At 38.5% G+C, this 12,727-nt stretch overlaps 1 protein-coding gene across 6 annotated transcripts in view; it reads right to left on the bottom strand.

Moving 5' to 3' along the window:
• Window positions 1–12,727, bottom strand: part of LOC103467138 (helicase ARIP4-like) — a 58,525-nt gene that overhangs the window by 29,707 nt on the left and 16,091 nt on the right. The window contains exon 1 of one of the 6 annotated variants that reach the window (XM_008413233.3): window positions 5,688–5,865. The exons of 4 other annotated variants lie outside the window; for them this stretch is intronic. In XM_008413233.3, coding sequence (XP_008411455.2) covers window positions 5,688–5,691 — 4 coding nt within the window. In that variant the 5' untranslated portion in view covers window positions 5,692–5,865. Of the gene's footprint in view, window positions 1–3,607; window positions 3,865–5,687; window positions 5,866–12,727 lie in introns of those variants that run through there. One more of the 6 variants, XM_008413232.3, reaches the window with a different exon arrangement.

Raw genomic sequence — 12,727 nt, 5'->3', positions numbered from 1 at the left:
GTCCCGATGACTCTCTCAGACATAAAAATTACTGATTTAATGGGTGTTTCTGCAGGTATGCAAGACAAAAGTCAAATAGTTAAAAAGCCAATTCTACCAAATGCATCAGAAATGTGTGAAAACATCTAAATTTGAAGAAAATGAAAATCTGTCTTTAAAAAAATCTAATTATTTTTCCATTTGGCTAAAAGAAATAATCTTAGTACTCTTGGAACAAGAAACGTTTATCCTGATTTAATATCAGTATCTGGTTTCAACTGAAAAAAACTACTCTTTGCATATTTTAAAATTTAAAATGCAGATTCAGCAGAAGATTCAACTTGACTGGATGAAAAGTAAAAATTTTGCAAAGCAAATAAGACACACGTACACCCAAACTGACACCCAAATGCACAGACATACACATACCTGTTACATAAGAGACTGCCCTGAATTAGTTATTAGGGCTGCTTTATTAGAGTGAGACAGGTGAGTTATGAAACGCTCCGGCTGGAAACATGTGAGTCAAAGAAACCGTGAAGGACCATATATAGGAGGAAAACATGACAAAGTATAAAGAGAGATAAAAAGGAGATAATGCAATAAGCAACGGCAGCAGAGGGGTGAGGTGAGGTAGAACAGGATAGTTTGTAGGCCAGTGTGTCAAAGCTGCCAAGAAGGAGGAGGAGGAGGATAGAGGCAGAGAGGACGCATGCTGGAAGCTGGAGCTGGCTGTCGGTGTGCTGGACAAACTATAGCCTGTTGCGTAATGTTCTTTGGCAGACGGCGTCTACCTTCAGCCCCTGTAAAATACTTCTGCGAAATCCCACCTACTAAGAAACAGATCTCTTAAACATTTTGTGGAAAATTGTGTCAGAGCACATGACGGCTATTTTAGATCAAAGAATTCCACATTTGTCTGAGTTCATTATATGCTAAGAAAAAGATTTTCTATATGCGTATCAACTCAAATTAAGGTACAGAAAAACCGACAGAATTACCAACAGAAGCTCTTTCTAAGATGCTTTTTCTCCCCCTAATTTTCCTGAGTGGCGGTCAGCATCTAGAACCTTCTGGACATGCTCAGGAAGACAAACCGTCCAGTCAGATTCAACACGGTTTGCTGAGTAACAGCAAAGGATGACTCAGCACATTAGGGCTCCCATAACTGATGACTCAGCAGGATGACTCAGATTATTAATTTTTATAACAAGCAATGGTTGAGATATTAAACTAACTAAAGCTACTTACAAAGACTGGAGCTGGAATATTGTCAGGGAAAAACTCCACCCAAAGCACAGCAGTTAAGATACAAGTTGGAAAAAACATTTAATATTACAAAAGGTCACTGTGACAAAAACACCCTTCACTTATAAAGACAATTTTAAAAAGTCTTGTGTGTAACTTTGGACTTTCAGGTTGTCAGAACAGAACAAGCAATCTAGTTTGTCAACCCCCTCTCCTGTTTTTGTACCACAGAGGTCTACTTTTCTATTTCCTTCACTAAGCATCTCCTCACTAAAGGACAGACTGTACTCACACAGGGGTAGGAAACACACACACACACACACACACACACACACACACACACACACACACACACACACACACACACACACACACACACACACACACTCAGCACAATGGATTAGGAGAACTGAGTGTGTTCTTTAGTCCTTATCGCTGCTCGTCATGACTCATTTCAGTAATAATGAATCATCAAATGCTCCAGCTCACCCAAAAACTCCCAAATGAAAACTGAACAAGTAAGGACATATGGACATTTGTAATTTCTCCATAGACGATCAACGTACATCCTCTTTTCATGTTATGGCAATGTTTTAAAGAACATCCTGAATAAAATGTATTCAAACAAAGAGGAATCTGTCAACATAACGTTTTATAAATCTAGCCAAGGGACAAACGTATACTCTTACTTTCAGCCAAGTTTCTAATATACTGCTCACAAAAGTACTGACAGAAACTTAGCCTTTCTTTCTGAGATGTGTGTTGCAGGCAAGTGTTGCGTTACATTAAAAAAAGGGATGAAAAGCATTTTTTTTCTCCTCCATGGCCTTTAGGCTGTGAGAAAACAACAGAGAGCAAGACTTTCAACAGGAACCTTGAGCAGAATACAGAAATATTGCTCCGTTTCATCCTTTTGAGCTTTTCAGCCTCTTTCACTGAGCAGACTGGGTTTTGTAATGTTGACAGCCTTTTGGAAATGTGAGTTAAGGTAAGGATCTGCACAGCCCCTGTAATGCTATCTAAACTAACTGTGCAAATCCATAATAAACGTCAAATCGAGTTTTACAGCATCTGTTCTCTGAATACAATGTTTACTCTACAATTAGGGCAGGGAGACTAGAAAAAATATTTTATTATAGAGAAACCAGTCAGCTACAGTACAAATAATGCTGTAATGCTCAAAACATTTCTGATCAATGTAAATCTAAATAACATGTATAAATGAAAAGATTAAAACCAGAAAGACTACAACAACAATATTTACATTTGGGAAAAGGAAAACAGGTTGATTTAAGCCAACTTGAAAACAATATTCCATATTTGTTAAGTTGCTAGTAAAAACAAGACACGGTTTATGTTGAAGTTGATATTAAAAGTTCAGGCATTTCTGAAATGCATTGCAAAACAAGAAAACAAATTTATGATTTACCTCGAGGTAACTGTAGTGATGCATTTTTTTTAATCAAAGAAGGAAAAATTAAACTCAACTTGTTAAACTAATCAAACAATATTTTCAGAACTGACAAGCTCTTTTGGTATTCAACATTTATTCAGCTGAACAGCATCCTCTCATGCTGAGCCGTCCTTTCTTTATGCCTGTCACGTTTACCCCCATAACCCAGTGCTCTGCTGAACCATATGTTTTCCTGCTTCCACATGTTCACACTTCGAGCATGGCTCAAGCCCGCACGGCTCCACCAATCAGACACAAGCCGGGGTTTAGGTAATGATACGAGCAGCCAATGGGAAGGCGGGACCTGGATGACAACAGGAGGAACGGGCTGCGTACGTGAGTTGAAGAGACCGGCAAAAAATCCCCCACAAAAAGTGAAGAAACGAGAGAAAACAAGGAATGACATCCAAGAGGGACGGACGGGTCTAAAGACAAGTTGAAAGTAAAGAGGTTTGGCAAACACATGAGAAGACAGACCATGCTTGCTTTGGTCGGTACGATCTGCTGTTACGCAACAAGGTTAAGTAACTTAACAGTCCATCTGTGAAGGAGTTTCTGTTTTCTTCAAAACTCATAGAAATATCCCTGTTTTGAGTCCTTTTCACTTTTGAAGGTCTTCCTATAAATTCTTTGCCCTGTGCTGCCTTCAGTCCATGATGTTATTCTGCAAACAGGATGTCGCATAGAAGTAGCACTGCACCACACCAGCACCGATCATTATCTTTCAAATAAGCCACTGGCTGTGAATCATCTCCGAATCCTTTTTCTTGCGCTTCTCATAATCTAACCTCAAATCCTGTTTCTGGTGTTTTGTGCAAGATCTTTTCACTTATATGCATCCAAAACTTTCTACAGATTTCCCTCCGGGTTTTTACACTCATTGCAGCCCCAGTTCTCCTAAAACGTGAAGTAAGTAATGTCACCTACCTGAAAAAGACTCGGATTCATCCAGAAGCAGCATGGTTACTGCGGAAAGATAAGAGATCGACTTCTCTGCCTTTCTGTCACACTGGAATCAACCTCTGTTTTGTGAACTGGAAATTAAAGGAGGAGGTTTATCACCCTCCTCTCAGCCTAAATTTAATATGCAGCTGGTTTTTAAATCGGCAGCTTCGGTGAGTGACTGACTGCTCTAGCTGACCGCTCCGTGTGTTCCTCTCCACTCAATAACACCAATGTAAGGCAGAGGAAAGCAGGAGGGATGGCAGATGAAAGCTTACATAACCCTGCATGTTGGAGCTGGGGCCCCATTCAGGGGGTATGTCTATGGGAGGGTCTGAGTGTCACTTTCTACCTTCCCCCTATCCCAAATGAAAGGAAAAATAAAATACACGCCCCTATGAGCATACGTAGGATAGCAGAGCATGTGCGGAAGCAGTCACTTTACAGTCATCTTGTTAATGTACATGTTATTAAGGTTTCTTAAAGACATAAAACAAAGCTTTAATATTTTGCATATGAAAACATGCTGGTAACAATTACATTTCTTTGAAGTAAGCGATATAGTGGTTGCGCACACAAACTTATGAGAGTCAACTTCTTTGTCAGCTGTGTTGTGTAATACGAATGAGAAGAAATATGGTCGCAAAAATCTGGGTCAAGGTTTCTGGAAATACCAACAAACAAATACTTTGCAAAACTCACGATACGGTATGTGCAGCTCGTACGTACACTGGAAAATGGAAGGTAATAAGACAGTGACAAAGCATTTAGTCAAGCTAACATCATTTAAAGGTCAAGTTGTCTAACGCATAGGAAAATCCCACCCCCCCAAAAAAACTGTAGAAACAAAAATATGGGAAATAGTGGAAAACCCTTAATTTAAGACACTTGAAACACTCATCAACATTATTAAACATGCTGTCCAGTTGTGTATGTTTTCTTCAGTAACAATTCTGCCTTTTAAAAGTACAACTGAGGGATGATACATGAATTTTCTTTAAAGGATAAGGGGATTGGAAAGTTTTTAAAAAATCATCCTGAATAAGAAAATGTGGATTCTCCTTAAAGAGTATATGTGATGATGACGTCAAAGAGGCACAAAAATCAAGCTAATAAGCTAGCATTGATAAGATTTATGTTAGACTAGCAACAAGTTTCACACAGGATTCTGTAGCATTTAATGTCAATGTAAGTAGGTCCACATGAAAGCTTGTTTTTCCGATAGTAAATTTTATCTTAAATAATTTATGTTTTAGACATAAATAGGACAACAAATAATAAAGCAGACCATGACGTGTGTTGAAGATAACAAACTGTAATGTGCATATTTTAATTGAGTTTCATTTTCTTTACACAAAAGTTGGTAGTAGCTTTAATGACTAAATAAACTGAAACCTGATCAGCAAAATAAATCCCTCTTAACTCGTGGATCAATGAGGGCATGACTCACAAAATGAATTAACTTTTTTTTGTGTAAAGAATAATATCAAGTCAGTACTGCCAAGTAACAATTTGACCTTAATTTCTAGGAACTACTGAGAGACTAGAAGCCATTTTATTCAATTTGTAGGCTTATTCAATCAGATTTGTAACAATAACACACAGAGGGAAGTGAATGCTGTTGTATATCTTTTCAGAAAATGTGCAATCTGTGATTAAATGCTTCATCACAGCTGTTTGTAATCCAAAAACTACTTAAAAAAATGATGGTTTACAACAGGTTATGATGAAAACAATGACAATTTGCATCCAGTCAAATGAGTTTTTTAGACTTTTTTGTAAACCAGGATTTTATTTGGATAACAAGGACAACTTCTGCTTCTATTTCATAATATGCCTTATGAAACAAGAGAGCTGTGCTCTGCCAGAATTGCACTGCACCACATGTAGGTCAGTATGATAGATCTCCCCCTGCCTTGTGTCTGATAAAAATATACATGGCAGAAATATGAACTTAAAGATGTCGGGGGTGAGTAAAAAGCTGACTGCTGTGTGGAAACAACTGTCAGCCAACTATAAGAGCTGTCATGCACTCAATCACTCAAAAGAAACTCCAGCTACTCACCCATGTCATGTGGCTGAAACTTTTTTGTTGTGGTCTCCTACTGTGCTGAGAGATACACGTTCCACTTTAAAAACTAACTCCAGTCGGTGTGTGCTCCATCTTTTGACAGCTAACACATTCCCTCACTGGGCAAGTGTGTCAGAGTTTGTGAGCGTCCAAACTTCTAGCCTCGTTTCGCAGTTTAACCGGCTCTCCGGCGAGGACGTAGTGTCAATGGGACAATTACAAAACAATGAGTCGCTGAAAAGGGCCTCAGCCGGGCGAGTGTAGCAGCTCCCCCCACGCCTCCAGTGGCGCTGCCTTTTCTGTCCGCCTCCTCTTCTTCCCCTCCCCCCGCATTTTTTAACCAACTGACACAGAAGCCGACGTGACGCCAGCAAGCCACGCCCACCCCAGAGAGTCTGCCTTAGGTAACAGAGGTAACGGGTTCAATCAGAACGAGATGGACAGATGAAGAGGAGGATGGAGGGTGAGAGGACTGACAAGGACACAAGAGGAGGAGCAGATGAATGCAAAACAACAACCATGAAGGTCTCCTGGAGCCAATTTAACTTGAAACCTTTAAGAGGCCAATCATATATGAAATGTTTTACAGATGTACGATGGGTTCAGAAGAAAAGACTTTAAAGTGGAGGAGGAGAAAACATCTGCAGTCAAGAAACAAACATTTAATGGCCACTTTCTTAAGTATAATGCCAAGTTGGAACACATAATCCTGTGGCTGAGGTGTTGGAAACATTCGTCAGAGTCTGATGTGGGTCTTTACCAGTGGTCTCAAACTCTAGTCCTCAAGTGACCTTTACATGTTTCTCTGCTTCAGCACACCTGGCTCCATTTTTAACTCATTAGCAGAGCTCTGTAGAGCCTGACTGCATCCTAGTGAGGCAGTTTCACCATTTATTTCAAGCAGGTAGGGCAAGAGACACATCACAAATTCGCACAACTGACCCTAAAGAAAGGCAGTTTGAGACTGCTGGTCTATACTGAAATAAGACAGCATGTCACAGGTCCTGCAGGTTTGTTGGATGAATATCTACAGTGCAAATCTCTACTTCCCAATTCAGTAAATCCAATATGTGCTCTGTTGGATTGAGATCTGGTGACTCTGGAGGTCATTACCATACAGGGAACTTGTTGTTTTAAAAAAAATCAGTTAGAGAAGATTTATTTGAGCTGGAAGTTAAAGTCATCAGAAAATGAGTGCAATGTGGTCATGAAGGCCAGCAACAATACTAATACAGACACTGGAGTTTAGAACTGTTCTCACTAGGCAAACACAAAACAACAAGTACATAGCAAGAAGGAATCAGTAAAGAGTAACACAGAGAAAAGACACAAAGGAAGATTGAGCAACAGGAGCACACCACTTTTGTGGTCAGCCCAGCTATTGGAAAATTAGCTTTTGGCTTCAGAAGACAGTATAACACATCATAAACCGTAATAAACACATCATAAACACCACATTTACTGCAAACTTATGTACCACGTAAATGTCAAAACCCTATTCATAAAAAAGCCTTGATCAACGTGAGAAAAAGTGGACAGCTTTAAAAAAAAAAAAAAAACACTACTATTTGACTTTGTTGTAGGAAGAGACTGTCTTATGTTGGCATGAGCGACTCCAGAACACTTTTACATCGAAAGTCTTATGGGACCAACTACAGGAAAGTATCTCAGAAGATTCTTTGACACTGGCACTTTTTGAAGCCAGGCCTCAGACTGATCCACCCCGGGGAGATGTGAAGTACTTCACTGGTGTGAAAGCACAAATGCACAGAATGCAAGGTTGCAGGGTTTGTTATTATCTGCAGTGGTAGATAACAACAAAAACAATGGCAGACAACTTCGTACTGGATGTGCTACTTAACTTCCTCTGATAAGGAATGCATGTGTGTGTTTTACATGAGACCTTGGTTCACTGGAGTCAGGTAACAGTTTTCTAAATGAGGTTGAAGTTGGTGAGGTGCAGACTAAAGATCCAACATACCTCACCCTGCAAAGGGTCCATGTGGACTAAATGCAGACACATATATGACACTGAGTTGATAAGGCTGAGAATCACCCAGGCTGCAACTGTGCAACACTAACAGGTGGCCTGGTGGAAAAGAAGCAAGACTTTGCACCCAACTAGCTCATAAAAATTGCTGGTATCACTTCTGATTGTCAGAAATGAAGGAAGATATCGGTATGCTAGACTATGAAGTCTCAACCAGCCAGTGTGTGAGGTGTCTGCACAGCTCACTAAATACACACAGTATTCATGGAGTCTTAACATTAGGGAGTCTTAAGGGCCAAAAGCGTATGCACATTTTAACAACATGCTAATCTCACAGCACCATGTAGTGGCCTGGCATGACAACTACAGCAGATTCAAGATGTCTTGGTGGTTTCATCTAAACATGGAACTTTTCCCTAATCAGCATCTGAAAATACCAATAGTTTCCAGACAGCAGTGTCATGTAAACATAGCCTATGAGTGAATAAGTAACGGACGTAGCATCACAACATATTTATCCCATTTTCAACTTCCAAGAATCACATCTGCAAATTAAATGTTTGTTATGCGGATCATCCCAACTGTTCATGCTTTACCGAGGAACTACATTTATAAATGTATGTGCCGTGTGAATGTGTCAAACAATAGTGAGACATATAGCGACACAATACATACCTCAACTTTTCTCAACATTGCAATAACTGTCTGCTTTGTGATGGGTGCGTTTGTCCTTTTCACTTGATGATTTATTTTTTGCCTTATTTTTTTTTATGCTGTGGACTATTTTATTACTGGAAATAAAGACCTATTTATTCCTAAAATATATTATGCATAAAAGAATTACCCTGCAGGGTGAGCAGCAAACTTACAGGGTGGGACATTGAACCCTTTGGCTCTTGGTTTTTCCTGCGCATGCAGAGATTAACCCCTTACCCCTAAAACCCCTACCTGTTACGTAATGACTCCATTAGGACACCGGTGTCCTGGTGACAGTTAAGAAGTTTTAAAAGGAGGATTAATGACAAAATGCAAGACAGGAAAAGGTGGAAGAAATCACATATAAAGGAATAAAACAGAGGAACACAAACAATCTTAGAATTAGAGAGAGTTAATATGTGTATACTCCCAAGACCCTTGGATTATCATTCACATGTGTACAGGGAGGATGGGATGTAAAAGGATCACATGACTTCACTCTTCAACCCACATTGCTGTGTGTGGGGGAGGGTCAGCAGAGAGAAATGGTGAGGAAGGGGGAAGAGGAGAGCTGACAGCAGCAGCAAAGACTGCAAAGTCTGCCTGGTAACAAAAATTCATGCACACAAGCTCAGTCACCTTTGCCACACTACCACAGTTTTGCTATTTCACCACGCCTCCTATGAGGAGGGAGGGCTCACATTTCTCTGTTTACATAACCGAAAGTGACCAATAGAGTGAGACAACAGAGAGCTGTAGGGAGATGGCATTTCAGCTGCGGGGCAGAAAGAAGTTGGTCCAGTCAAAGTCAGAGAATTACATCACAAAAGATTCAATTCAATCTAATATTATTTCAATATTAACAAGTTGTTAATATTGAAGTAATTTAAAAGCATAATGGAGGAAAAACAAATTCCGTATATTTTTTCAAAAAGCCCACAAAAAAATCTTTGAGGAAATTTTCCATGCAGTAAAATCATAAATATGGTAAATAAATACATTGATCAGATTTAAGAAATCCAAAATCCTTATTTATTGCACTAATTTGTTACTTGTGCACTGATGGTAAAAAAAAAAATACACAGAAATTTTATGGTTCTCCTTCACTTTATTAATTTATTATTGCAAGCTAAGAACCTAAAAGACTTTGAAGTGAGCCTTTTTTTTCTAGTATAAATGACTTTAGACTGCAAACATGCAAAATCAGATTACATTAGTGAAACTTGTTTTACGCCAAGGACGAAACTGATCATTGAAAAAAATAAGTGTCAGCATCCTTGTATAAATTTCACATAGTGGGACTTTTTGATATGACTCACTGTGCAAGGAGGCAAAAACTAGAAGCTCCATTCAAAAGTTTATTCAAAACAATCTGGATGAAATGAGATCATGTCTAATGTTAGATCTATAAAACGTGAACATTGCACACAACATTGTTCAAAATTAGCACAAATTTTACTTGGTTATAAATGTGAAGGTTTCTTTGACATTTGAAAAAGACCAAATGTAAACAAGTTTTAGTTTTAGAAAAGAGTAACATGGTGAACTGATCCCTTGGTTACCAACATGTTGTTGTTACCAGCTGACAAATACATTAAAATGCTGCTTCTTGTGCAAAGACTCTTCTTGCTGTGCAACTGACATTTTACTTTTATAAAAATGTACTGGGTTTCGTCTCTAGATATCGAGAAAATGACTTTTGTCATTGCACAACCTGTACAGCTTAAAAGTTTAATGACACTTTAGAATAAAAATTGTGCTGTTTTTATCCATAAAAATGTTTTTACAGCACAAATATGCAAATATGTTGTCAGATTTGCACTTTTCTCTCAATTCATGCCTCTAAAATAAAGTTAAATGTTCACTGGTTTTCCACACATAGTAAAATATCAAAGGTAAAAACTAAATAAAAGGCATTCCTACAGAACCAAATCAAGCTGTATTTGAGTTTCTGAAATTATTTTTTGCCATATATGTATGATTTACAGACTATTTTAAGAATCAAATTAATCAAAGTCTGAGCTCAGATTTCTTTTACACCAGAATTTTGTTGCCTTCATTGATAGCTACTCAGCATATGCACAAAAAGCCTCAGTGTTGGAAAACACGCAAAAAATTGGAGTAAATTATATCTCAGACAAACTAGCTGCAATGTACCACCGTATTTCAGTTAAAGAAGCTTCCAAGAAATCCATGTTTTTCTATTCATACCCTAATGAGCTGGTCATTATCCGTGGACATCAGTGGGAAACTATTACTACTGAATAGTAATAGTTCAACAACATGCTTTGGAGTCTTTGTCTTATAACGTACTCTTTAAACAACACAAAGTAAAATCTACAATGACAGGACACCTTCAAAAGATTCTACTTCCTGACACAGTTGACTCTGCTGTTTATAGTAGGAATACATTTCTAAATGGTGCAGGTGATGACGATGAGATCATCTTATTTGGCCAACAAACTATTGGTAATTACTACACCCACAAAGTTTCCTTTGAGTGAGTCTTGGACTTCTCAGACACACACAAAGCTGCTGGATGAAGCAGGAATTAAAGGACAAACCTGAGGCTGTAAGAAGCAGCGACAGTTCCCACTGTTCAAAACTGAGTAATTAATTATTCATTAGGCTTATTCATTTTCTTATTGATATTATTTAGTTGTTTAGTTTTTTGAAAATGTTTTTGTAAAGTAAAAGTTCAAGAGATTGTTGAAGTTCACTAAATTGCTCGTTTTGTTTGATTTTTGAATAATTGCTGCGTTTCAGTACAGTATCGGGGCAAAGTAAAGGTTCACTGTTCTATACATTGCTTTTACAAATCCTATAAATAACAGGTTGAAGGAAAAAAACACATAAAAAACATTTCAATCTTGAGCAAAACAAATGTGATCAGAACTTTCTCCAGAACACTTGCACTTGATTTATTTATACAAAAAATATTTCTCTCTTTCACTAAAACCTTTTGCAGTTCTTTAAATTAAAAAGTGACAATTAATTAGCACTAAAAATCCCCTGTCATGTGAGCAGATTTACAATAGTACTGAGCAAACAACGCTATTATTTTCATCTAATCATAACCAGGAATTACATAAATTCAGCAATAAAACAAGATCTTTTCTGTCATTGTTTTTTAAAATCCCTGCTGCCAAAAAGGAAGCTTTGCTTCTTCAACAGACAGAGCAGTGAAGAAACTGTGTCCAGGTCCTCTGACTCCGTTTATCGACCCTGGTTTTTTGAACTCATTGCCCTTCCACACACCTGGTTTAACAGGGTGAACTTAGTGGCCTGCACAGAAGGTAATTCAATCGTTTCTGATGCATGTTGGAACAGGAACTCTTCTTAAACATGAAGGATGAGCGGGACCAGGAACGAGAAGCCTAACTACTGACCTTCACTATGATTGTTAATACTTGAGGCATTTCCATTTGTTGAAAAAAAAAAAATTCTTTAGACAACTTCAAAAAGTAACCAGAAAATATCAGAAGACGACAAAACAGCTGTTTTTTTAACAGTTATCTTTTGGGATGAGAAAAACAAACGCTGAAGCAAACCATCACAAACAGAATAAAAACAAACTGCAACTTAGTGGCATCAGTTTGAGGAATAAAAGTGTGAGTAAACATCAGAGCAGCTGGAAGGCCACGGCGAACACATGACTGAGCAGGTGGTTGTGCTGACGAGTTACTGAAACTCATCATCGGCCTGACATGACGTCAGCCTGTTACCTGATCTCTGTACATCCAAGATTTGGCTCCAAGAGCCCCCCTCCTATACACACACACGCACACACACACACGCACGCACGCACGCACACACCAGGTTATCTGGCAGTCTGGTGTGTCAGTATGTGGACCAGCTGGTGTTACTGTATCACCTCCTACACTTCGCTCTGTGCAGCCCTTAATCAGGTCACTCACACACATCAACACACACTGATGATGTTATGAAATGTTATGATTCACCATCTAGTCCCAGCAGACTTCGAGGAACCGAATCTTACCGATACATTCTAATGCCATAATAAATGTATGATCTACAGATTAAAACGGGTTATATAGCAAGATCAAGAGTAGCAACTATGATTTTCTTGATTTATTTTCTGAAATTTAGGGTGAATATCGACAATATCCTATTTCAGATTAAACTTTGTCCTTTCTTGCTGTGTTCATAATGGATCCAACATGCATTTGAATAGAATAGAGCAGACATTTCCTTCATTGTCCCACAAAGGGGGTAATTTCTGTGCAACAGCAGCAAAGTGACAGATAATAACAGCAAATAGACTCATGCAGAGATAGAATATGAGAAGGGATGTATACAGTAGGAACAACCCAAATCTGTGTCAGTG

This window comes from Poecilia reticulata, chromosome 7 (genome assembly GCF_904066995.2).
Source record: "Poecilia reticulata chromosome 7, P_reticulata-male-v2, whole genome shotgun sequence".
NCBI classification, from domain to species: domain Eukaryota; kingdom Metazoa; phylum Chordata; class Actinopteri; order Cyprinodontiformes; family Poeciliidae; genus Poecilia; species Poecilia reticulata.
Note: the sequence above shows the minus strand (reverse complement) of the source record. Positions and strands in the feature narration are given on the sequence as shown.